This window comes from Trichosurus vulpecula, chromosome 7 (assembly GCF_011100635.1).
Source record: "Trichosurus vulpecula isolate mTriVul1 chromosome 7, mTriVul1.pri, whole genome shotgun sequence".
NCBI classification, from domain to species: domain Eukaryota; kingdom Metazoa; phylum Chordata; class Mammalia; order Diprotodontia; family Phalangeridae; genus Trichosurus; species Trichosurus vulpecula.
The window spans coordinates 236,613,246-236,641,149 of NC_050579.1; the positions used below are offsets into that span (position 1 = coordinate 236,613,246).

Consider the following 27,904-nt stretch of genomic DNA (forward strand, 5'->3'; position numbering starts at 1 on the left):
TTACCTGGGACAGAGGGAAGAGGGAGAATTTAAGGGTGCCACTAGTAATAAGACAATATGACTGCCAACCAAGTCCTTCTCTTCACAGCGAATCCCCATGAAATCAGGGTAAGATGGCAACAGCTGATTTATGGGTTGACCAGGAAACCTATTGGTTGGGGAGACATGATGCAGGCCAAACCTGGAAAACAAAAGGTATATTCAAGGCCATACAAACACCATACAAATGTGGCAAGTGTCAACTTTCCACTGCCCTATTGCCTGTTAAGTTGCATAGAAGATGCCCGTCTGAATTGGTAGAGAAAGTTTCCTCGTGAAATAATGAGAAGTGAAATGAGCAGAACCAAGAGAACATTGTACACAGGAACAGCAATATTGTTCTAAGAACCACTTTAAATGACTAAGTCATTTTGAGCATTATAAATACTCAAACTACAAAGGGCCTGTGAAGGAAGATGTTATCTACCTCCAGAGAACAAACTGATAAATAGAAGGATGTACAATGTGGTTTTACATACATACACACACACATATATATATATATATGTATACACATACATGCACACACATATACATATACATGGATGCATACATATACTTATTTGTGTCTAATGGTAGTCTTCTCTAGGACAAGGTGGGGAGGTAGGGAGAGAGAAAAAAATTAAAAGTGCACAGCAGAGAACAAAAGAAAACTTAGAAGGAATCACAGAAAAGCAGGAAAGCTTTGAAAATGATGTATAGTATTTATTATATGGTTTTTCCAAAAATAAGGAAACAGTTGACGTGGGAATTTGCAGTTTTATATTAACTCTTCTTTTTATGTTGTATATATACATGGAAATATTCTTTTTTTCATTTTTGTATTTAAGTTCAAAATGAATAGAATTTCCTTATGTGGGGCTTCCTTATGCCAATTAAATAACAGGTCTGGTCCCAGCCCAGTTATGGGTTTATCAAGGATCTATTTACTTTAGGAGGATCTTTTTACTGAGGAGCCCTGGGAAATAAACTTTGCATGCCAGTCTACATAAGTGTATGCAAATCTAACCAAGAAGTAGCACAGTCATTACTCTTAACTGAGCCCTAGGAAAAGTTTACCTCATAAAAATAGACTTTTTCACACCCCCCGGAACATGATTCAATTATCTGAGGGTATCTAGCTTTAACTATTTGATTTCCCTTGCCAACCTGCGCACAAGAGAGTCTTGGTGTAAATGAGCCCGACCAAGTGGAGCCTGGTGGGGACCTTGAAATTTCTTAATATTTTTCCTATTTTTGTTTTTATTTAGAGAAGGGAGTGTCTTTTCGAGTTCCTGTTTCTTGAGTTCCCATTCTTCATCTTTCTGATCCAATGGTAGCCCCTTCTCCTGGGCCATTAATCGATAGGCCTGACACTCAACTTCAGCCCTGGAAAAGAGAACAAAGAGGAAGGCCATGTCCCATTTCAAAAGCACATTGAAATTATCGCTCTCTTGCCTCTGAAGAGAACTCAGGCTAGGTGGAGCAGTGAATAAAGAATGAGACCTGGAGGAAGGAAGATTTGAGTTCAAATCTGACCTCAGACACTTCCTAGTTATGTGACTTGTAATAAGTCACTTAACTGTCTTTGTCTCAGTTTTCTCAACTATAAAATGGGGATAATAATGCCACCTACCCAGAAGGACCATTGTGAGGCTCAAATGAGATAACATTTGTAATGTGTTTAGCACAGTGCCTGGCATTTAGTAAGTATTATATGAATCTTTTTTTCCCCTTCCTTTCCTCTAGTATAATAAGAACACAGCACCTGAAGGAAAAACAAATATAGGCATCTTCAAACAAAATAAAACAGAATATTTTAAAAATTTTACCCAACTGGAAAGAATGGAATGCTGGTTGCTTATTTGTTTAATAGGCCCTGAAGTCTTGATTTAACACATTTTAGGCTAGATGCAGGTATTTTTAATTAGAGGTCTACAAACTTATTTGCTTGGGTTTTTTAAATTTGCATATTTTAATATAATTTGATATATTTCAACAGATTTGGTTTCCTTTGTATTTTATTTTATATATCTATGTATTTAATTTTATGTACTTTAAAATCGTATTCTGAGAAGAGATCTGTAGGTTTTATCAGAAAAGCTCATGAAGCAGAGATAGCGAAAAACTCTTTGCCTAAAACATCTCATGCTTATCATCTACATGAACTCATACATGTCACTAAACTTCCCTGGACCTCAATCTTCTCATTTGTTACATGAACAGGTTGGACTAGATGACGTCCAACTTCTCTCCAATCACTAAATCAATGATCCTGTATGTTAAATGGCTGTAACTCTTGGCCATGGGTAACATTTCGGACACCCCAACCTGTCTTTAGATATGATAAATGCTCAGGCAAAAATCGATCCATCACTCTACATGTATTAAGCCCTTCCAGGCATTGTGCTAAGTGCTGGAATACAAATATAAAAATAAAACAGTTCCTGCTTCAAGGAGATTATAGTCTACTAAAGGAATTCAGCATGGTCATAGATAAGTAAATATAGTATATAGTATACACACACAGTCATAGATAAGTAAATATAGTATATAGTATACACACACAATCAGGGCAGCTAAGTGGTAGAGTGAATAGAGTACCAGGTCTGGAGTCAGGAGGACCTGATTTCAAATCTGGCCTCAGATACATACTAACTATATGACCTTGGGCAAGTCACTTAACCCTGATTGCCTCAGTTTCTCATCTGTAAAATGAGCTGGAGAGTTCATGGTAAACCACTCCAGTATCTTTGCCAAGAAAACCCCAAATGGGGTCGCAGAGAGTTGGACATGAGTGAAAACAACTCAACGACAAAATACAAAATCTAGGGCAGGAGAGGGCGTCACTGTCAACTGGGAAAATCAAGAAAAGGTTCTTGAGGGAGGTGTCGTTTGAGCTGAACTTCGAGCTAGAGGTTACAAGAGGCAGAGGTGAGAAAGGGGAGCATTCTGTGCATAGGGCACCCTGGATGAAAACATAGAAGTATGAGAAGAGATGTTATATAAAAATAGTCTGATTGGGCCATAGAATACATGTGGATGAGCAATATGTCACTGGTCTAAAAAGATGGATTGAAGCCAGAATGTGAAGGTCTTGCAGGGCCAAACTAATGAGTCAATGCTTTATCCTAAAGGCAATTGGGACTCAATCATTTAACCAAAAATCATATTAAGTAACTACTATGTGTCAGGCATTATACTAAACATGGAGATACAAAGACAGAAATGAAATGTTCCTTGTCCTCAGAGAGATTACATTCTATCAGGGAGACAACACAGATATGTGGAAATACGTCCAAAAACAACTAGCAGGCATTTTGAGGATTGAAGGAACTAACTTTCTCCAGCAGAGAAGTTCCCTGATTAGTCCTATGCTTTAGAAATATCAATTTGGCAACCTGTATGAAAGACAGATTAATTAGGGGAACTAAGTTTTGTGCATACAAATGTGGAGTCATGATATTACGAATCACAAATAGAAATTATTAAGATTTAGAGCTATGATTCTCAAACTTGGCAAGGCGGATAGCTCACAGCACAATATTATTCTTTTCTGTGAGGAATCAGGTGAAGGAATGATGAAGAAATATCAATATTAACATTTAGAATGTCATTGGCACGGCTACCTTCTTCAGTGCTTACTCATCAAAAAGTATTTTTAAAAGTTTAATCTACTGACTTAATCAGAATTTTATTCTTTGAGAACACATTTCTAGCATCATAATGGAAATTGGTAAAAAAAAAAAAAAGGGTTCATTTTACTGAATTTTGCCTTATAGTTAGTCATGCTAGAATAGATCTATTCTAAAAAGCAAGGGACCCAAGAGATCAAAAAAAAGGGAAGAGGGAGAACCTATTTGTATGAAAATATTTATAGTAGCTTCTTTCATGGTGGGTGCGAATTAGAAATTGAGGGGATGTCCATCAATAGAGAAATGGCCGAACAAGTTGTGGTATATTATTGTAATAGAATATTATTGTGCTATAAGAAATGAGAAGCAGGGTGATTTTAGAAAAAACCTGATAAGACTCACATGAACTGATGCAGAGTGAAGTGAACAGAACCAGGAGAACAATGTACACAGTAACAGCAACCATGAATGGTTTAGCTATTCTCAGCAATACAATGATGATGAAAAATGCGATCTGCCTCCAGAGAAAGAACTGATGGGTCTAAATACAGACTGAAGCATATTATCTTTCTCTTCCTTCCTTTCTTCTTTCCTGGCTTCCTTCCTTTTTCTTTCTTCTTCTCTCTCTCTTTTCTTTTCTTTTTTTCTTCCTCCCTCCCTCCTCCCTCCCTTCCTTCCTTCCTTCCTTTCTTTCTTTCTTTCTTTCTTTCTTTCTTTCTTTCTTTCCTTCGTTCCTCCCTTTCTTTCTTTCTTTCTTCCTTCTTTCCTTCGTTCCTCCCTTTCTTTCTTTCTTTCTTTCTTTCTTTCTTTCTTTCTTTATTTCCACAAAATGACTGGTACAGAAATATGTTTTACATGATTACACATGTATAACCTATATTAGATGGGGAGGGAGAGAAAGATAGAATTTGGAAGTCAAAACTTAAAAGAAAAGAATGTTAAAATTATTTTTACACGTAATTGGGTGTAAAATAAAATATTATCAAAAATTAAAAGCAAGGAACATGTATGCTTATAAATATGCAGAGTAAAATATGCATGGATTAATGTGATCAACTAGTGAATTTTATCCCCTGAAGTCTCTGCCACCAGGTCATTCAACAATAAATAGTCTCTTTTGCTCTAGAAGGAAGGAAAAAAGGATCCACATAGAGAAAGGAAAGGTGTGACTATCATTGGGTAAATCATTTCACTTTGGTAGGTTTCAGAGTCCTCATCTGTGAAGTGAAGAGGTTAGACTAGATGTTCTCCAAGGCCCCTTCTAGCTCCAACTTTCTATGGCATCTCAAATATCAAGTCAGGGGGTGGAAATAATCCATTCAAAAATGAATAAGCTTTGGTCTAAGTGAAATGGATTGGCTGGTTAATCAAGCCCAATTTAATTGAGGTGAACAACTTTTTAACTCACTCTAGTTAAACCACATTGTTAGAGAAATATGCTATATTCATTTCCTTTGTCATTGAATCAGGGTCAATATTCCTTACTCTTATCTCAAAGTCACACTGTGAGAATTAAGCTAAAACTTTTAAAATGTGTTTTCAGTCCATAAAAACAAAAAACAACCAAAAAACCTCTCTAGGGATTTTTAAAAAATTATTGGCAAATTTTGATGTTATCAGCAGTGTCATCATCCTACTGAAGTAAGGAATAGGAAGTAAGACTGGGCCTGTGCCTCCACTGGCATAAGGAATTCCCAGATCTATTCTCTCTAATAATGTATATTGGCAAATTTGGAATTCAAAATTTTTTCAAATAAATCTTAAAAATTGGTTTTACATGTAATTGGGAAAAATAAAATATTCAAAACCAAACAAACAAAACCCAACGTACATTACCAAGCTTCCTTGCAACTGATAATATTAGAATTGCCCAGAAAAATGATGTGCTTAGTTGACCTGCCCAAGAGCTATGTGTCAGAGGTAGAACCTGAACCCAGGTTTTCTTAGTTATGTCAAGATATTAGGAGACACCCAGTTTTCCAGAGCTAAGGCCAAGCAAGCTGTGCCCTGAGCTTGGCACAATAATGATCCTTTGTGCTTACCCTCTGGATGATTTCACCCTCTAGCAAAATCATATAATTATTGTATTGCTTTGATCAGCACCAGATGTTCTATGAGCTCACATAAGCATTGGACAAGTACCCATGTTCTGGTCATGAAGCCCTGCTACGAATCAAACTTGTCCCATTTTTTTTGTTACCCCCTCATTGTTAGGGCTACAATTCACTGTGTAGCCATTGGAATAACTATTGAGATCTCCCATACTGCCTCAGGTCTCCCCACTAGGGGCAGGGTCCCAGCACATGTGTCCTTGCTTGCAAGCCATTTCCTTCACTTTGAAATTAAGCTTCTGTTTGATTCCTGACTCTGCTGTCCCTAGCCTGCTCTATTTGGCTGTGACCCATCCACAGGTTAGAGGCCTGTTTCAGTCAGTTGACGGTATCAAGGACAGCTCTCTACCCATTCTCTCCCATTGCTTCTCATTGTATTGAAGTCATAATGCAAAAGCGTACTTACGAAAGCTACAGTTGTTTTCCATCTTCCAGCCCCACCCCAACCACTTAAATCTTTTCTTTTCTCACAGGTCTATGATTTTACTTTATCATACTATACACACCTTCTAAAACGTGGCTCGTGGCAAAGGCCTCATAACTAATGGTAAAAGGTAATATCTAACAAGTTTCAAATTTATAAATGCTACATTTTATATCTTAAGTTAGGAACATTTCCTGTTGGCAAATTGTGAAGCATGTGATTATGGAGTTCCTATTCTTGACAGTATCACTTGTAAAAAGTCACAGGTTTTTGCATGCCATTCAACCAAAAAATATTTATTGACTATACTATACAACACATTCCGTAGAATGTTAGAGCTGAAAGAGACCTCAAAGTTCTTTGAGTCCAGCATTTTTCAAACTTTTTTCCATAGAAACCTAGGTACACACACACACACACACACACACACACAATTTTAATGATAGACAATAGAGAGAGCCATGTTCAGCCAACCATCTGCCTTACTGTCTAAGGGCATATCACATATGCCTTCATCCTTCTCATATAAAAATTAATTATGTGACTAAAACAGTCCCTAACTTCTAGGGCCTTACATTCTACTGAGGGCATGCAACAGGCATCTAGATAAGTAAATAAAAATCCATGCAACATAATTTCAAAAGGGACAGAGAAAACTTCTGCTCCAATTAATGTATTCATGAAAATGAGTAAAGTGAGGTTTTGAGTCATTAGGTTGTAAAGCCTTAAGGGCAAAGACTAACTTATTTATCTTTAAATGATGATGACCCACACTATGGGTCAATAAAATGTTTGCTGAATAAATGATCCTTTACCTCATTGGGAATCAGCAATAATATCCTTCATATTTGAGCTGGCCCATAACAATTACCTATATCAAAGCTATCAAGGTCTGTCAGTTCTTTCTTTAAAATGTTTCTTGTATTTAGTTTTTCTTTTCCAGTGCCATTGACCTACCAAATTCAGGCTCTTGTCTCTTCACACCCAGCCTATACTACCTCAAAACTTCCTAACCAATCTTCCTGGAGTTAGGTTAAACTGAGTTTGATCATGTCTCTAATACTCGCTAACTGTGAGACCATGAGAAAGTAATTTAGACTCTCCTGGAGTCAATTTCCTGATCTGTGCAAGACTCATGATACCTCACCAGACTGTTGCGATGCTCTCACAGGTAAAGTGTGTCTGTCACTTTACAAACCTTAAAGTGCTGTATGATATATTACTAAGGAAGGACACATCTCTGAGTCAGAAGGGGGCAATGATACCATTGGACCAACAATAATTGACCAAGTTCCTGACTTGTCCTTAAAAAATGCAATTTGAGAGATGAAAAAGGAAATTGAATGGAGAGCTAGCATTCAAAAAAAACCCAACACTTTGCCTCTTGGGGAAGAGGAAGGGATTTTCTTCACCCTTCACCCCACCATTGATCATGGTGTCTAACTGTGGAATTACTTGCCCAGAGGAAGATAATTGCATCCAGTAAGACATACACTCCAGACAGACAAGAATACAGAAAGGTAATCTACCCAAGGCCAAAAAGCAGCTTCAAGGAACATGACTTTTTATAGAAAAGAGGAAATCTATTTATGGATTCACAGGAGAGCTCATCCTGGAAATCAAGAGGTGAACTGCAGAAAGTAATAGACCCTTGGAGCCCAACTGAAGGACCAAACCCAGAGGGATATTGTGCTCATAGGGAAGATTTGTGAAGACAGAAAGGACTTGGATGCCAGCCAGTTCTAGAAGGGGGGTGGGAGATTCTCACATGTGTGCCTCACCACCTCTGTATTTTAGCTTTTTTCCTATTATGCAAGTTTATCAAATGCTTTGCTTTGAGCTAATTATGTCACCTGTCTGGTTGTTAATAGAAAGTATTTAAGCAGGTACTCATGACCTAAGTAGCTACACATAGAGTACCCCAACGGTCAAAGTTACCCGATAGAGACCCAATAACTAATGTCAAGTTGTGGAGACTAGCCCAGAGAGAGTGCTACATTATTATCATTATGACACATAAAACTCCAGTTCTCTATAATACTGATTTTTAACATGTCATCACCATTTTGAAACATCACTGGTGACTCTCTATTGCTTACAAGATCTCAGCATCTCTGTTCATCATCTGGCCTGTTCAACCTTTCTTTCACCCTTCACAAAAAAATGAATCCTTAGCTCCCAGCTACACTGGTGCCCTCATGCCACAGGCCATAAGTACAGTACAGACATGAAAACTGAAAAGCAATCTGGCAGAAATTAGGTTCAGACCAAAATTCATGCTGTATATTACAATAAGCTTAAAATAGATACACAATTTGAATGTAAAACAAGACAACTAAAAGACCAATTAGGAAAGGATTAGATCAAGTGACTTTCACCACTATGAGTAGGGGGAGAATTCTTAACCAAATACGGAACAAAGGATAAAGGCAATCACAAAAGATAAAATAGATAATTTCAACTCTATGAAATTGGAAACCTTTTGCATGAACAAAATAAATTGTAGCTACTATAATTAGGAAAAAATATTTGTGACAAATATCTATGATGACTGTTAACCAAGCTATTGAAAGAATTAACACAAATACGTAAGACCCATTCTGGGGAGGAAGCCTCTGTTTTCTACCTGGCCTTCTTCACATTCTTCCTCAGAGAACTTCCTCAATTTTAGTGTTGGTTTTTTTTCCGAAATTTAAACTATGAAACATACAGCAGTTCTCTGTGCCTGAAATTCAGTGGAGTTTTTGTGGAGAAAGGGAGAAAGCTCACATGGCTGATAAGTAAACTGATTGAGCCTGTTAACATGAACATTTGTAGGATAATCACTGACTTACTCTATTCCCAAGGCCTCTTTCCTTTCAACTGGTTTTTTGCTAGTGGGTAGACACTAGCCTTGAAAATAAAGCAAGGTGGGGCAGCTAGGTGGCACAGTGAATAGAGCACCAGCCTTGGAGTCAGGAGGACCTGAGGTCAAATCTGACATCAGACACTTGACACATGTATTAGGTGTGTGACCTAGGGCAAGTCACTTAACCCCAATTGCCCTCCCAAAAAGAAACAAAAAAAATTAAGCAAAGAATGAAAAAATTCTGGTATTCTTAAGTAGTGATGGTTTTAAATGCTTTGCACCACATATATTGCATTAGATTTATTCTTCAACTAGTTTAATTAAAATGTTTTAGTACCTCAAGAAATTAGTAGGAACAAGCTTGCTAATTTAGTATAATTGATATAGTAAGAGCAAATTTTATTACCTTAAGATAGTTTGTCAACTGAGCATAATCGATTCCACTTTATGCCTCTATTTTGTGATCGATGGAACTCTTTTGAGTACAGTGTTTTTCTATCAGTTGTTTTTCAATAAAAAGATAAATCCCTGTGTGGTATGACATAGTAAGCAACATCCGTATGTTCTTGAACAACTGATGAAACATCTGTAGACCTTCTGATAAGATAGACTACTGAGAAAATATTATATACAACTTTATCTGTAATTTTGAAGTATATTGCCGATCAACTTATGTGGTAACAACTTTTGCTAAAAGTATAAAACCCACCTGGGACCCCAGTCATCAGCCTGCTCCTAAATTGAGATTAGGACTGGCTCTGTGCTCCCCTTAAATGACTATTTAAGATTTCATTACAGGGAACAGAGCCAAGATGGAGGCATGAAAACAGGAACTCACTTGAGCTCTCCTCCAAATCTCTCCACACACCTGTAAAAATGACTCTAAACAAATTTTAGAGCTACAGAGCCCATGAAATGACAGAGGGAAACAATTCTCCAGTCCCAGATGGCCTGGATGGTCTCTGGGAAGGGTCTGTCACACCATGCTGGGAGAGGAGCACAGCTCAGCATGGGCTGCACCTGAAGAGACCAGGCCAGAGTAGACCTGACAGAGCAGGCCTCAGGGCCTTGAATCACTGAACTGTGGCAGTTTCCAGACTTCTCAACTCACAAATGCCAAGACAACTGAGCAGGTCAGTGGGAAAACTGTTGGACCTGGGTGAGAGAAGTGTACAGTCCAGCCCCAGCCCCAGGTCAATGGAGGCAGAGGCAGTCAGTGTAGGCAGCGGTAGCAGCACCAGCATTGGGGGCTGCTTCTGTAGCTCTAGGCCCACAGGTGGGGGGAATCAAGCAGCTGATCAGAGCGGGAGTGCAGGTATCTCTTCGCTGGTGCTGAGGCAGTGTTCTTTTGCTTTACCCTGCTTGGATCTGGGTCACATTCCTGGTTGGTGGTCCATGGGGGAGGAGGAGAACTAGTGTGGCACAACTTGTTGTGGATGTGGAGGGGGAGTCCTCTCGGTAGTTCACAGGCCAGGAGAGGAATCCCCCCTCCCTCCCAAAAAATCATAACACCTCAGAATAAAAGTAGCTACAAAAACAGCAGTGCAAAACCCCTGAACCTTGGGACGTAGCACTTTCCACTCTGAAAGCAGTCATACTTTGACAAAAAGCTCAAAAGTCAAGTAATTGGCTGGGAAAATGAGTAGGTAGTGTAAAAGGACTCAGACTATTGAATCTTTCTTTGGTGACAGAGAAGATCAAAACATACAGCCAGAAGAAGTCAACAAAGTCAAAGAGCCAACATCAAAAGCCTCCAAGAAAAATATGAATTGGTCTTAGGCCATGGAAGAACTCAAAAAGGATTTAGAAAATCAAGTAAGAGAAGGAGAGGAAAAATTAGGAAGAGAAATGAGAATGATGCAAGAAAAGCATGAAAAACAAGTCAACAACTTACTAAAAGAGACCCAAAAATATTGAAGAAAATAACACCTTAAAAAATAGACTAGCTCAGATGGCAAAAGAGCTCCAAAAAGCCAGTGAGGAGAAGAATGCCTTGAAAGGCAGAATTAGCCAAATGGAAAAGGAGACCCAAAAGACCACTGAAGAAAATACTGCCTTAAAATTATAATGGAGCAAGTGGAAGATAGTGACTATGAGAAATCAAAAAATTATAAAACAGAACCAAAAGAATGAAAAAAAATGGAAGACAGTGTGAAATATCTCATTGGAAAAACCACTGACCTGGAGAAAAGATCCAGGAAAGATAGGTTTTAAATTATTGAACTGCCTGAAAGCCTTGACCAAAAAAAGTGCTTAGACATCACCTTTCAAGAAATTATCAAGGAGAAAAGCCCTGATATTCTAGAACCAAAGGGTAAAATATTGAAAGAATTCACCAATTGCCTCCTGAAAAAGATCCCAAAAAGAAAACTCCTGGGAATATCGTAGCCAAATTCCAGAGTTCCCAGGTCAAGGAGAAAATATTGCAAGCAGCCAGAAAGAAACAATTTGAGTATTGTGGAAACATAATCAGAATAACACAAGATCTAGCAGCTTCTACATTAAGGGATCAAAGGGCTTGGAATATGATATTCTGGAGGTCAAAGGAGCTAGGATTAAAACCAAGAATCGCCTACCCACCAAAACTGAGTAAAATAGTTCAGGGCAAAATATGGAATTTTAAAGAAATAGAGGACTTTCAAGCATTCTTGATGAAAAAACCAGAGCTGAATAGAAAATTTGACTTTCAAATACAAGAATCAAGAGATACATGAAAAGGTGAACAGAAAAGAGAAACCATAAGGGATTTACTAAAGGTGAACTGTTTTGCTTACATTCCTACATAGAAAGATGATGTTTGTAACTCATGAGACCTTTCTCAGTATTAGGGTAGTTGAAGGGAATACACATATATGTAAACAGAAGGCACAGGGTGAGTTGAATATGAAGGGATGATATCTAAAAAATAAAATTAAGGGGTGAGAGAGGAATATATTTGGAGAAGGAGAAAGGGATAGATAGAATGGGGTAAATTATCTCACATAAAAGTGGCAAGAAAAAGCTGTTGTAATGGAAGGGAAGAGGGGGTAGGTAAAAGGGAATAAATGAATCTTGCTCTAATCAGATTTGGCTTAAGGAGGGAATAACATACACACTCAATTGGGTATCTTACCCTGCAGGAAAGTAGGGAGGAAGGTAATGGGGAGGCAGGGAATGATAGAAGGGAGGGCAGAGTGGGGGAGGAGGTAGTCAAAAGCAAACACTTTTGAAAAGGGCCGTGGTCAAAGGAGAAAACTGAATAAAGGGGGATAGAATATGATGGAGGGAAATATAATTATTCTTTCACAACATGACTATTATGGAAGTGTTTTACATGATATGTGTATAACCTATATTGAATTGCTTGCCTTCTCAAGGAGAGTGGGTGAGGAGGGAAGAAGGGAGAGAATTTGGAACTCAGAGTTCTAAAAACAAATCTTTAAAAAAATTGTTTTTCTATGCAACTGGGAAATAAGATATACAGGTAATGGGGTATAGAAATCTATCTTGCCCTACAAGAAAGTAAGGGGAAAAGGGATGGGGGTAGGTGGTGATAGAAGAGAGGACAGACTGGGGAAAGGGACAATCAGAATACATGCAACCTTGGGGTGGGGGGAGGGTAGAGATGGGTAGAAAGTTTGTTGAATGTTGAAAATTAAAAATAAATTTAAAGAACCTGGTAATTTAAAAAATAAATAAATAATTTTTTAAAAAAGATTTCATTGCATTTGTTATCTCACTTGATCCTCTCAACAACATCATTATCTCCATTTTACCTATGAGGAAACTGGGCCCATGGGAGGTTAAGTGACTTGCCCAGGGTCACAAAGCCAGTGAGCACCTGAGAATAAAATGAAACTCACCTCTCCAGGAATGCCATGCATTCTTCCTGCCCATAGATCTGTGCAATCCTCTTTGGAGTATCTCCAAAAAAATCTGGGGCATCAATGGCGGCATGCAGCATGTGGAGAACTTTGAGCACTCCTAGTTGGCCTGATTCAGCTGCAAAATGTGCTGCGGTCCAACCAACATCAGTCACCAAACAGGGCCTGGCTCCATAGGCGATTAGAAGCTTTGTCATCTCAATGTGTCCTTAGAAGTACAAAAAGGGGAAAAAATCAGATTGGAGAAAATGCATTTTCTTCCTGAAGACAATGCCAGTCTTAAGCAAAGTTGTTAAATGGATGAAATTTTCCTTTGGAAGCTCTCTTTTCTCTTTCCAGCATCTGCTTTTCTTATTCCCTGCTCCCAGTTCATTACCCTCATGCTACCCTGGAAACACAAATAAAAGGTTTCACTTGAATTGCATCTCTATGGTTAATATGGCACGTGCCACACGTTGCCTTTTCTGTTTCCAATCCTAGATACTCCAACTTCTTTATTCAGTACCACACTGAAAGGCTAAAAATCCTTTCTGAAGTTCTAAAAATCATATGTTGGATTATAAGTAGATATGATCATTGAACCAATAAAAATCATTTCAATAACTATATTATTTGGTATCACTTCCAGAAGTTAAACGTTGTAAAGCTAGCTCTTCAGAAGCTATCCCTTTCCACTGAGATATTAGAACTGAAATATTAGGACATGTCTGCATTAATGCAATAGTTAACTTTCTTATGTGTGTGGATAATCAAAACATAACAGTGCAAGGTACAATTCAAGCTTTTCTACAAAAAATATACATTTTTTAAAATAATAAGCACAAACCATTGGTTGGGAATTTTACTAATTACTGTGATAAAGTAAGGTATAGCTTAGAGCAAGGTTTAAAGAAAAACAAATACTAATTAAGTACTTATGTGAACATGAGTTTCATCTTTTTTTTTAATCAATGCCCTAATCTAACTCTAACTTTTCTTGTTCTGCTTTAAGGATTATAGTTAATGTTCTCACATTGTTCTAGATACCGAAAAATGCTGGATTTAGGCCTTTCCCACAGTTTCCCACTTTAAGCTTTCTTATGAATATATAAGAGCCATTCCCCAGTTGAGCAGTTGAGGATGATACCTAGGTAACTAGAAAGATAGAGGTGCCCTTAACAGTAAAAGGAAAGTTAGAAAGATGAAGAAGGCTTGGGAGGATAATGCAATTTTATATGCACTGACTTTACAATGTCTATGAAACACTCAGGTCAAGATGTTCAATATGTCTCTGGGGATGAAATACTGGAAGTGAGAAGATTGTTCAGGGTAGGATATGTAGAGCTTAGAATCCTCAGTAGAGAAGGACAAAAAAGACAAAACCTTGAGAGATACACACTGTTGTTGGGCATAACTGCAATGAAGATACAGGAAATGAAAATGAGGAGAAATTGTAATATGGAAATATGTTTTGCATGAGTGCACATGTATAATTAATATCAAATTGCTTGCCTTCTCAAGGAGGGGTGAGGGGAGCAGGGAAAGAGAGAATATGGAACTCAAAATTTAAAAAAAATGAATGTTGAAAATTGTTTTTATATGTAACTGGGAAATAAGGTAATTTTTTTAAAAGAGGAGAAGTCAGACAGGTAGAAGAAGAACCAGGAAAGGATAGTTTCATGAAAACCTAGAGAAAAGAGAACATCAGGGAGAAAAAGATGATAGACAATGTCAAAAGCTGTAGTGGTCAAGAAGTGTGAAAATTAAGAAAAACACATTATATTTTGTAGCTGAGTAGTTAATAATTGACTTTAAAAGATCGCTGGTGATTTTGGAGAGAGCTGTTAGGAGAGAGGTCAGAAGCCAAACTGCAGAAAGTTATGGAGTGAGAGTCAGTCAGTCAGACATTGAGCTAAATGTTGGCAGATACAAAGGGGTCAAAAGACAGTCCCTCCCCTCAAGGCACTCACAATCTAATGTTTACAACAAGTAAACATGTATGTACAAAAAAGCTATGTACTGAACAAATAAGAAATAATTGAGAGGAAAGGCACTAAGATTAAGAGGGATTTTAAGACTTTCTGTAGAAGATGGAAATAGCTGGCACTTAACGGGAGCCAGATAATCCAGTACGCAGAAATGCAGAAGGAGAGCATTCTAGGTAGAGGGGACAGCAAGAGAAAAATCTGGTTGCTGAGAGATGGAGTGTGTTGTTCATGAAACAATGAGGAAGCAAATGACACTGGATCAAAGAGTATGTGTCAGGGAGTAAGATATAAAAAGATTGGGAATGTAGGAAGGGCTTAGATTATGAAGACCTTTAAATGTCAAAGAGAATTTTGTATTTGATCCTGGAGGAAATAAAGAGCCACTGGAGTTTATTGAGTGGGGTGAGGGGGAACCGTGGGGTGACAGAAAACACTCTGGTGGCTAAATGGCAAATGTATTGGATTGGGGAGAGACTTGAGTCAGGTAGTAGCTAGCAGTAGGTTATTGCAATAGTCCAAACATGCCGTGATGAGGGGTTGCGCTAAAGTGGTGGCAGTGTCAGAGGAGAGAAGGGAGCACTAGCAAGAGATGTTGCAAACGTGAAATTAACAGGCCTTGGCAAAAGATTGGATTAGAGGAATGAGAGATAAGGAGGAGCCCAGGATAACCCTAGGTTTTGAATCTGAGGAACTGGAAGGATGGAGTTGCCCTTACACTAAAAGGGAAGGCAAAAAAAGGGGAGGGTTGAGGAGTAAAGATAATGAGTTCCATTTTAGACATGTTGAATTTAAGATGTCCACTGGACAGCCAATTTGAAGTGTCTAAAAGGAAATTGGGGATGTGAAATTGGAGGTCCACATAGAGGTTGGCAAGGTAGGTAGATTCGAGAACTGTCAGCATAGATGTGGTAATTAAATCCACAGGAGCTGATGAAATCACCAAGTGAAGTAATATAGAAGGAGAAGTAATTAGAGGGCATGATCTGGAGGAGGATCCAGCAAAGGAGACTGAGGGGAAGAGTATGTGGAAGCACCTACTGTAGATGGTCTTTTGAGGATGAGGAGACATGAGTATTCTTGTAAGCAACAGGGAAACAGTCATTAGACAGGAAGAGTTTGAAAATAAATGAAAGTAGTAATGATAAAAGGAATAATAATGAAAAAAGCAGGAATTAAGGGGACCTAGAAATACTAGTTCTCAAATTATGTTATGTTGTTATGTTATATTATAAACAGTATTATATATACATATATAAACAGAATATTGTGTTATACTACATTATATTATACTATAAACAGCAATTATCAAAAACCATTTGGTACTAGTTTCTTACAAACCTGAGTCTGCATAGACCTGTTAGATCTATTACTCGTTAGCTACCTGTTAGCAATCCAACGTAGTAGCTGGTATTTGATAAATCCAAGACACCAACTACCATATACAGACTCTCTACTGGACAAAAACTGCTAGGAAAATGGGAAAGCAATCTGAGTTAGGTTTAGGTAAATCTCTCATAACATATATCACAATAAACTCCAAATAAACACATGACCTAAGTATTGAAGGTCATATCATTGAAGAGAAGAAGACCAAAGAAAAATACTTTGGTTAGGGAGAGAATTCTTATCTAAACAATGGATGGAAATGGTCAGTAAAGATAAAATCAATTTCAGTTACGTAAAATTGAAAACCTCTTGCAAAATCAAATTAGATGAAGTTAGAAAGGAAACAATCGGGAAACATCTTCATAATAATTTCTCTGATATTTATCTGATAAAGGTTTAATATCCAAGACACATAAAAATGTACATGAATGTAATAGGGATTTGAGAACTGGCTGACATCTTGGGGATTATATTTCATTCTCCTCTCATTCCAGCCATAGATTTGGAACTAAGCTGGAAGTTGGAATTGAGTCATGCTATAGAGAGACACATGCACACACACAGTCTGGAGGGAGACAGACAGAAAGGAAAAGGTAGACAGCTGAGTAACAGCAGCAATGGAGTCAGCTTCCCCAAGCTATCTTCTTCTCAGCCCTCACCAGGCTCTCCTGCTGCACCTGGCAATGTATCATGGACTGCAGCAGACAGAATCTAGGGGTAGGAGGCACCAGGAGGGTAACAAGAAACAAGTCCTTCTCCTTCAGAGCCCATCTCCAATGCAACCTCTTACATGAAATTTTCCTTCTCTGATGCATTGCAGTTGCTCTCTTTGGACCTCTCCATGTCCATGTGGCCTATACCTTGTTGATGGTGCTTACCACACAGAAGGTCAACTAACAGCTTGATCTTTTTGAACATGTCTGGATTGCTGGATTTGATGGTGAGGGCAAAATTCCAGGACCCATGGATCATGGGCACAATGGATTTGACATTCTTCACCTCGTTCCATTTGCAGTTCTCCAAGGCCAGCTGGTACTGATAGATTGTCACAGAAGGTACTAATGGTCTCCCAGTAGTGCTCATGGACCACAAACCATTCACAGTCTCCAGGACCAATGTTGATGACAGAGCAGAAAGTGTTGTTTTCCTGGTAGACTTTAGGGGGCAGCAGAGGACAACAATCGCCCTGATTGCTGTGAGTCAGAGCAATTGTACAGCCTCCTTCAACCCTCACAGGAGCAAGGTTCATTATCTCTATTTGATAATTAAAGACACTAAGGCAAGAAGTTGCAGAATTCTAGGAGTTAGAGTTGGAAAAGGAAAAGCACTTGCCCAAAAAAAGCACTTAGTCCAAATTTCGTCATTTCACAAAGAAAGCAACCTAGGAGGTTCAATTATTTCCACCAGGTAATGCAGGCTTCTTATAACCCTAAGTCTGCACAGATCTGGTCCATTCCTGGTGTTTCATCTCCCTGGTGACACCCATCCCGATTACATTTTAATTTGGTTGAGGCAGCACTAGGGAGTTTGGCTGGGCCCTATGCAGCCAAGGGCTGTGAGTTTGACTCAGCAGCTGTCTTTCACACAGATGGCAAGATAACTTTCGAATTCACAGCTCTCACCAAATAAATCATTCTCCTCAAAAATCTAAAGTGGTTCTCTGATGCCTTTAGAGTAAAATTCTGATGCCTAAGATTTTACCTCTAAGGCAATTTCTAAGTGTCTTTAGAAACAAATTCCACAGTCTGGTATTTAAGGCCCTCTATCATTTGGCTCCAGACAGGATATTATAGTGAAGTATACACTGCATTTGAAATTAGGTGGATCTCAGCTCAAATTCTGCTTCTGTCAAGTGTATGACCTTGGCTAAATCCCTTATCCCCTATGGCCCCATTTCCTCATCTGTAAACTAAGAGGATTAGATTAGTTACTCTCTAAATTCCCTTTGTTTTTAACATCCTATGATAGCCTATTTTTCCAGCCTTACTTCATCTTATTCCCCTTCACACCATATAATAATTAAGTACTTAGCCCAGTGCCTGACACATAGTAAGTACTGTATAAATGTTAGCCATAATCATCATTATGATCATTGTTGTTGTTACCATTATTATTATTATTATTGTGGTTTATATAATCAAACAGTCCAGTCAAACTGGACTATTTTTGTCCTCAACTTTCCCACCTCCGTGCATTCAGAGAGACCGTCCCTCACCCATTAACTTTCTCATCACTGCCTGTTCAAATTCTTTCCTTCCCGTAAGGCATAGAATAATACAGGGGAGAGAATACCAGCCCTGGAGTAAGAGGACCTAGATTCATGTCCTGCCCCTCACCACTTAGAGTCTGCGTGAGCTAAAACAAATTATTTAACTCCCTAGGTCTAGTTTCCTCATCTGTAAAGTGAGGGGGCTTGCCAAGATGGCCTTTTGGAGCCTTTCCAGTTTAGTTCTATGATTCTCCATCGAGCCTTCCTTAACACACCTAAAGTATTCTCTACCTTCTCCTAGGGATGCACTCTGTCTACACACATTCTACCTTTCATTATACTTACCTGTATACGTATTATATCCCATTTAGTGTCTCTTTGAGAGCTGAGACTGGGTTGTTGTTCCTGTCTGTATCGTCAGCAACAACCAAAGTGTCTTATATTTTATAAGGACTCCATGAATGTTTGCTACGTTGAATTGAATTATGCTGTACTTCTGTATTCTGACCATCCTGGCTAACTATAACCGGTGAGGGTTTTCCCTGCAGCCTGGATGCTCAGAAGCATTTTAAGAAATCCTCCGGCACAGGCCAAGACCAATTTCCCCTTATTAGTTTCTCTACCTCCAAGTTCCTGGAGCAGTTTTCTCTGATAATATTTACTAAAAGATACAAAATAATTTAGAAGCTATTAAAGCTCTGACCTTTAGCTTACTGTCACCTTAGCTTCTTTGTCAGTGCCAAGGAAAATTGTGAAAATGGTGAATTCAGAACCTTCCATCTCCTGGGCCTGCACCTCGCTGTCATTTATTTCCAGAAGCTCCACAAGTCAGGCCTTAGATCCACAATGGCTTGATGGTCACTCAGGTACAACAGCTGCTGAGGTAAAAGGTATTATACCTGCTAGCTCAATTTATATTTTAGTTGGGAGCTCTTAGAGACAGTGAAAACAGCTTAAAGGCCCAAAGGAACAATGACCTAATGGTCGATTTTCCAGTATTGTGACGAGTAGTAGGAGAGAGATTTTTTTAAAGGGTGCCTTACTAGAGTCACCCAAATTACATTGTATAGGCAACCACTTATGTGCAATGAAGCTAAAATGCCTGTAGTATTCACGTCACAGAGATGTTTTGAGGTTTAAATGTAACAATGTAAATAAAGCATTTTGCTAACTTCAAAGTATCATGTAAATATCCGTCCTTGAAAATAAAGTAGATGTTCGTGTATTGGAGAATAGCTAAACAAATTGTTGTACCTTAGCGTAATGTCATAATACTATGTCATGAGAAACATTAAATATGATAAATACAGAGAGGCACTCGTATGAAATGACACAAAGCGAAGTAAGCAGAACCAGAAAAAGCAATTAAACTTGAATGTTGCAAAATCATAATGACCAAGCTTCAACTCAAAGAAGAGATGAAAAGAAACATCCCCTCAGCTCCTTTGCAGAATCAAGGGTTCATTAGTGGGGAATACTGCACACAACATCATTTTTATACGTACATCAGTTTTGTGAGATTTTTTGTCCCCTTCTCCTTTTAAAGTAATTATTATAAAAGATAACTCCCTGGGGTGGATAGGGAAGGAATACAATGGAAAATATAGGTGAAATTTTAATGTGTCTTTTCCCCTTTTTTTCTACTTCCTCCTCTCCTTCCCCTCCTTCTCCTCCCTCCTTTTCTTCCTCTCCTCCAGCTTCTTCTTCTTCTTCTTCTTCTTCTTCTTCTTCTTCTTCTTCTTCTTCTTCTTCTTCTTCTTCTTCTTCTTCTTCTTCTCCTTCTCCTTCTCCTCTTTCTCCTCCTCCTCCTCCTCCTCTTCCTCCTCCTCCTCCTCCTTATCCTCTCTTTCTTTCTCTTTAAAGTCTTTATTATAAGGGATAGCTTTCTGGGAAAAGGGATGGAAGAGATACAGGAGGAAATTTAGATGATGTAAAACCAAACTTATTCCACTAACCCTTCTCATCTCAGATAAGATTCTCAAATGAAGATGTTGAAAAAATGCTGGAAAAGTATAGGGAAACTTGAATTACATTCTAGTTGCCGAAATTTATTAGCTGTATAATCTTAAGCAAGTTATAATATCTTTGTTTGACCCAATTTCCTGATCTATAAAGAGAAAAATAATAATGGTACCCATCTTCCAGGGTTGGCATGAAGATCAAAATAATATAATGATTGTGAAATACTTAACACAGTGATTGGCATATGATAAGTACTACATTATTATTATTTTTAATTGAATGTAATTGTTCCATATCCAATAACCCTTACATGGTTGTAAAATGTCAAAGGTGATAAGATCAATGATTTTTATATGTGATAATTTGAAAATGTAATCTATGTCATCCGAAGTTTACTATTTGTGTTATTATTGGATTTCTAAATTCTCTTGTTTTGTGAAATTTGTGAGACCATTGTAACAGAAATACTATTAGACAAAATAACTTTTTAATCTGGATGCTGTTAGACATGAATTGGGCTTTTAAAAAGGATATGATAAAAATAGATGTTTGAAAACTGTTAAATACTTAATGAGGTATGTTTTATTATAAAGCAGACAAAAATAAGTTTACTATAATAGCAAATTTTCACTTAAAAATCTTGGCTACTATGAAAGTGCATAGGGTGGTTTAAAGATGTAGCTTCAACATACCAATGATGATTCAACTATCAGATATTTGCTGTATGTTGGAAGCCCCAGAATATGAGTAGTTTTTAATTTATAAGTAAAGGATAAATAAAATGTTAATTGTTAGGGAAACATCAGGAAAGATATTCAAGCCCTAAGTTGTGGTTAGTGAAATTTTGCAATTTAAGATAAAATTCTTGGAACTGTAACTTACTATTCTTTTGAGCTTTGATTTGAATTGTCATGAAGCCAATAGTAGAAAATGCTATGTGCTGCAGTATGGGAACTGCTGAAGGTAGATGCCTGTGCCTGGAAAAGTTTTGGAGACAGCCTTGGCACAGCCTATGTAGGTTCTTCCTGACTCTATTTCCCCTTTGTGCTATTTCCTTTCTAAAAAGGAAAATTACCACCTAGTTAATCCTGATACTTGCTTTTAACACCCTGTGACTACGTGATTGGCTGTCAGATATGACTCATGTTTGGAATCAAACAGAGCTAAGGGAGATTTTCCCTCTGTTATGATACATGACATTACTATAACTATGTCCTTTTCCTTTAATAGTAAATTTCCATAATCAAGAAGTTTGTAAGTACAATACTAAATCTATTAAATAATAGACTGATGCAGAAACATCTCTGAGTTACTATAACAGGATGTAAGTATGAACATCTTACAATATTAACCTATATTTGTGGTCAAATTATAACATAGGGATGATATCCTCCTAAGAGGGAAATTGTTAGACAGTGTTATAAAACAAAGATGTAAAAAGTTTTCTAAATAAATGGAAATTTTGAGAAAGCAACAGCATTAGACTTTTCTCTAGGAACTATATATGGATATATATAGTTGGCTTCCAAAACGTATCTATCATGGAAATTCAGACTTTGAGTATGTTTTAGAGATAAGTCCTCAAACATTCTTGGCCTCCTCTCTTTTCTGCTTGTAAGCAACCAATGGCCAGCAATGATATCTGAGACACTTCCCCAATAGGGCCCCTCAATGAACTAACCCCGCCTGGGCAACATCTCATCCCGGCCCAAATGTCCTCTTGTGGCACCTTGACTTATACTTGCCTCTCCTTTATTAGCCAGAAGACTAGGGGATCCCCTTTCCTTTATCCAAAAGGGGGAAATGTGAAAATACTAGGTGGCATGCTGTTTTCCAGAGCTGAGGCCCAGCAAGCAAACTTGGCATAAGAACAATCCTTTGCGCTCATCCTTCGGACTATATCATCTTCTGGCAAAATCACATAATTATTGCATTGCTTTCACCAGTACCTGGTGTTCTCTGACTTCAGACAAGCACAGGAAAAGCTTGGACAAGTACCCTTGCTCTGGTCCTAAAGCCCTGCTATGAATCAAACTTGTCTCATTGTTGCTGTTACCCATCATTGTCAAGGCTACAGATCTCTGCATAGCCATAGGTATTACTATTGAGATCTCCCCCCATTGCCTCGGGTCCCCCTACTAGGGGCAGGGCCCTGGCACATGTGCCCTTGCTTGCAAGCCATTTCCCTCCCTTTGAAATTAAGCTTCTGTTTGATTCCTGACTCTCCTGTCTCTAGTCTGCTCTGTTTGGCTCTGGCCATCCACAGGTTAGAGGTCAGTTCCATCTGGTTGATGTAACAAACATACATAGTCAAGCAAAGTAAATTTCCCACATCGGTCATGTCCAAAACTATGTTTCCAGATCTACACTCTGAGTCCATCACCTCTGTTAGGAAATGGAGTAGCATGTTTCATCCTAAGTCCTATGGCATCATGGATGGTCATTACAATTCTTAAGCCTTTCAAAGTTATTAGTTTTTATGGTATAGTTATTATTGTATAAACTGTTCTGGTACTGCTTGCTTCACTCTGTATCAGTTCATAATGTCTTCCCAAGTTCCTCTAACACCATTCCCTTCATCATTTCTTAAAGAGCTATTGTAATACAATGAGCAATCATTATCATACTGGGAAGAAAAGAGATTGCTCATCTCCTCCCAATAAAAGAAGTAGTATGTGAAGATTTTCTTGTCACTGTTTTGGATGGGAAAAGTTTTTTTTTTTTTCCAGAAGTCCTTTATTAAAATATAAGTTGTATAGAGAGGGTATATTGCTATGATCTATAAAGAGAGTGTATTAGTATGGCCTATGAAGAAAGGAAAGCCAGGCTAAGTGGTTATTGTGCACAGGCAGTGACTAGACTCATTTACCTTTAATTGCAGCCCAATGAAGTGGAGTCCGGTCATTCCAGTCTTCATCCTTGTGGTTTGGATTGTAAAGCCCCTTCTTTAGCATCCTCATCACCAAGTTGTAGTCCCCTATAGCAACGGCCTGGTGAAGCCTGGTCATATCTGTCATTCTGGATATTTCCTGCTCAGAAAACAGTCACAAATGTACAGTATGTAAGGGTGTGGGGGGTGTCTACACACACTATAATGCCTCATACCTTTCACACATGTATTAATCTGTGTGTGTGTGTGTGTGTGTGTGTGTGTGTATTACAATTAGGCACTTTCTGGGCTGACTCAGTCACTCCAATCTGCCCTCACAATGCTGTGTCTTAGTTCCCAAAGAAAGACTAGCACAACACAGTTACACTGAAATTCTCTCATGGTCCGAGGGTAATTCAGTTGTGAGGGAATTTACTCTCTTTACTCACAACCTTAGCCATCAAGCCCCCACTGCTGTGTTTCTATTTACACAAGCAACTGCACACAATAATGACACTTTTATATGTTAAACATAACCATTTACATATCAATAAGGCAAAAAATAATATCACAAGTACTCATATATTAAAAGAAATACATCAATATTAACTATCCACATATAAACTATGCTTTCCCATCATTGTATTCAGGATCTGTGACAAAGAGTTGGCACACGCAGAAATCTGCCATGAAAGTACCTCAGTGAGGAAAAGCCAGCTAACTTAAAGGCCTGGAATCATAAACTTTTATGGCCTCTTTCTGTCTTAGGAACTGTCCATAAAAGTTCCTTGAGAACTTTTGTGTCAAATAGATACTCCCACCGCCAAACTGAATTGATCCAAGTTGTGCTTGACTAACACCTCACTGAGAACAATGTCTCAGCCAAACTAGTTGATAAGCTGATGTAGTTTTCTCTCTTCTCTTATCTTTCTGAGTTCAAGTTAAAATTAGATAAATTATATTTGTCCCATAATAATGCAATAGTTCTGTTGTTCCCATCACCTATTTTCTACATGTCACATTCCAAACTCAGTAACTACTTGTCTCAGATCTCTCAGGTAAACCAAACCCCCAGAAACTATCTCTCAGATGATCAGCTCCTCTTCTAAAACTGAGTGTACTTAACTAGATAACAAACCATAAAGAGACAGTACAATAAAAATAGAATCATGCTACTGGGGGGATATTTCCAAAGCGCATTTTTTTTTTCCTAAGCAGAACCCACCTATGCTTTGGCATTTTTCACTTCCTCATGCATCTCCTGAGCTAAAGCACATTAGCATCCCACATTCATGTTCTGCAGAGTTTATATTTAATTCTAATATCTATACTGTGCACATATCACTTTTCTGATCAAAAAACCTCTGGATAAAATCAAGTCTAAATGCCTCAGCAAAAAAAAAAAAAAAAACAGAGGGAAAATGTTGAGAGTCAGAGAAGGCCCAGTATTAAGGCTTTCCATAATCTGGCTCTCAACTGAAAGAGCAATTGATTAGGAAGCCATGCAGCATGAGAGCTAAACTTGGCCTCAAGAAGACTTAGTTTAAATCTTGACTCAGATATTTACAAATTGTTTGACTTTGATCAATTCACTTAAGCTCTCATTAAATTTTCTCATCTGCAAATGGAGACAAGAATAGCACTTATTTAACAGGAAAATTGTGATGGTCACTTTTTTTCAAGAGTTTTTCAAACTTTAAAAGTATTTATAAATGGAAGTTATTAGTATCGCTGTATTCCCTTCCCAGCTCTAGCACTAACTGACTAGCTGTGTGACCTTAGATAAGTAATTCCCTCTCTCTGGTTCTCCATTTCCTAATCTATAAAATGAGAGGTTTAAATTAATGCAGAACCAGTAGTCTTGGATTTGGAGTCAGAGGACCTGAACTCAAAGCCTGCTTCTGCTACCTTGAACACTCTCCCTGGGCTTTCATTTCCTCTTTTATAATATGAGGGGATTGGACTAGATCATGTTAGTAGCCCCTTTTGTATCTAAATCTAGGATCTTATGATCTCTAAGTTCTCTAACATTTTAAATTCTACAAGTCATTTTGATAAGGAACAACAATTACTATCAAAATGATAGCAGAAAATTGAGGGAAGACATGAATAGAGGTAATATAATTATTGCGTTTTGTTAACAATATGATGTCCTGTTTAGAGAACTCTAGAAATTAAAGAAAAGGTTAGATGAAACAATAACTTCAGGAAAGTATCAGGGTATGAAATAAACAAATCATTGGTATTTTTGCATATCACTTACAAAACACAGCAGGAACAGAGAGAAAAAGAAATTCAATTCAACACAGCCACTGAACACATAAAATGTTTAGGAAGGGGCAGAGCCAAGATGGTGGCTGGAAAGCAGGGACTTCCCTAAAGCTCTGCCCCAGGACCCTCCAAACACCTATCAAAATGGCTCTGAACAAATTCTAGAACTGTGGAACCCACGGAATAGCAGAGGGAAGCAGGGCTCCAGGCCAGGAGAGCCTGGATGGTCGCTGGGTAAGGTCTATCCCACGGAGCTGGGAGGAGAGCAGAGCCCAGCATGAGCAGCGCCCTGACCAACCAGACCTGGAGCCAGGCAGAACAGGCCCTAGCACCCTGAATCAGTGAGCTGTGGCAGTTACCAGACTTCTCAACCAACAAATACCAAAGACAACAGAGAAGGTTAGTGGGAAAAACTGCAGAGATAGAGTGAAAGGAGTTCACATTTCAACCACCACCCCAGGAGCAGTGGAGATAGTGCAAGTCTGAGGACAGAACTACAACTGCAGTTGCTTCTGGCCCCAGGCCCACCAGGTGGGAGGAAATAAGTGGTGGATCAGAGCAGGAGTGCAGAGCCTGCTTAAGATCTGTGTCTTGGTTTGGGTTGGCAGTTCTTGGGGGAGGAGAAGCACTGGTGTGGCAGAGATTGTTGTGTAGAAAGAGCTCTGAAAACAACATCACAACCCCTCAAGCTTGGGATGAAGTACTCTCTACTCTACAAGCAGTCATATCCTGACAAAAAAACTCAAGGGTCAAGTACTTCGCTGGGAACATGGCCAGGCAGCGAAAACGGACTCAGATTCAGACTCAGACTTTGAATCTTTCTTTGGTGACAAAGAAGATCAAAACATACAGCCAGAAGAAGTCAACAAAGTCAAAGAGCCTACATCAAAAGCCTCCAAGAAAAACATGGACTGGTCTCAGGACATGGAAGAGCTCAAAAAGGATTTGGAAAAGCAAGTTAGAGAAGTAGAGGAAAAATTGGGAAGAGAAATGAGAGTGATATGAGAAAACCATGAAAAACAAGTCAGTGACTTGCTAAAGGAGACCCAAAAAAATACTGAAGAAAATAACACCTTAAAAAATAGACTAACTCAAATGGCAAAAGAGCTCCAAAAAGCTAATGAGGAGAAGAATGCCTTGAAAGGCAGAATTAGCCAAATGGAAAAGGAGGTCCAAAAGACCACTGAAGAAAATACTACCTTAAAAATTAGATTGGAGCAAGTGGAAGCTAGTGACTTTATGAGAAATCAAGAAATTATAAAACAGAACCAAAGGAATGAAAAAATGGAAGACAATGTGAAATATCTCATTGGAAAAACCACTGACCTGGAAAATAGATCCAGGAGAAATAATTTAAAAATTATTGGACTACCTGAAAGCCATGATCAAAAAAAGAGCCTAGATATCATCTTTCAAGAAATTATCCAGGAGAACTGCCCTGATATTTTAGAGCCAGAGGGAAAATAGAAATTGAAAGAATATACTGATCATCTCTTGAAAAAGACTCCAAAAAGAAAGCTCTTAGGAATATTGTAGGCAAATTCCAGAGCTCCCAGATCAAGGAGAAAATACTGCAAGCAGTCAAAAAGAAACAATTTGAGTATTGTGGAAACACAATCAGAATAACACAAGATCTAGCAGCTTCTACATTAAGGGATCAAAGGGCTTGGAATATGATATTCCAGAGGTCAATGGAGCTAGGATTGAAACAAAGAATCACCTACTCAGCAAAACTGAGTATCATGCGCCAAGGCAAAATATGAATTTTCAATAAAATAGAGGACTTTCAAACTTTCTCAGTGAAAAGACCAGAGCTGAATAGAAAATTTGACTTTCAAACACAAGAATCAAGAGAAGCATGAAAAGGTAAACAAGAAAAAGAAATCGTAAGGGACTTACTAAAGTTGAACTGTTTTGTTTACGTTCCTATGTGGAAAGATGATGATGTGCATAATTCATGGGACCTCAGTATTAGGGTAGCTGAAGGAAATATATATATATATATATATATATATATATATATATATATATATATATATATAGAGAGAGAGAGAGAGAGAGAGAGAGAGAGAGAGAGAGAGACATATAGACAGAAGGCACAGGGTGAGTTGAATATGAAGGGATATCTAAAAAAAATAAAATCAAATTAAGGGAGGAGAGAGGAATATATTGAGAGATGGAGAAAGGGAGAGATAGAACGGGGTAAATTATCTCACCTAAAAGTGGCAAGAAAAAGCAGTTCTGTTGGGAGGGAAGAGGGGGCAGGTGAGGGGGAATGAGTGAATCTTGCTCTTATCGAATTTGACCTGAGGAAGGAATAATACACACACTCAGTTGGGTA

The 27,904-nt window shown here is 38.2% G+C and overlaps 1 protein-coding gene across 1 annotated transcript in view; it reads right to left on the minus strand.

Annotated features, from left to right (window-relative positions):
- Nucleotides 1-726: 726 nt before the first annotated feature.
- The window catches only part of ANKRD66 (ankyrin repeat domain 66), a 29,478-nt gene continuing 2,300 nt past the window's right edge, over nucleotides 727-27,904 (minus strand). The window contains exons 2-4 of the mRNA XM_036768909.1: nucleotides 23,293-23,452; nucleotides 12,879-13,107; nucleotides 727-1,407 (exon numbers count right to left, since the gene is read on the minus strand). Of these exons, the coding sequence (XP_036624804.1) occupies nucleotides 1,167-1,407; nucleotides 12,879-13,107; nucleotides 23,293-23,440 (618 nt within the window). The 5' untranslated portion in view covers nucleotides 23,441-23,452 and the 3' untranslated portion in view covers nucleotides 727-1,166. The remainder of the gene's footprint in view (nucleotides 1,408-12,878; nucleotides 13,108-23,292; nucleotides 23,453-27,904) is intronic.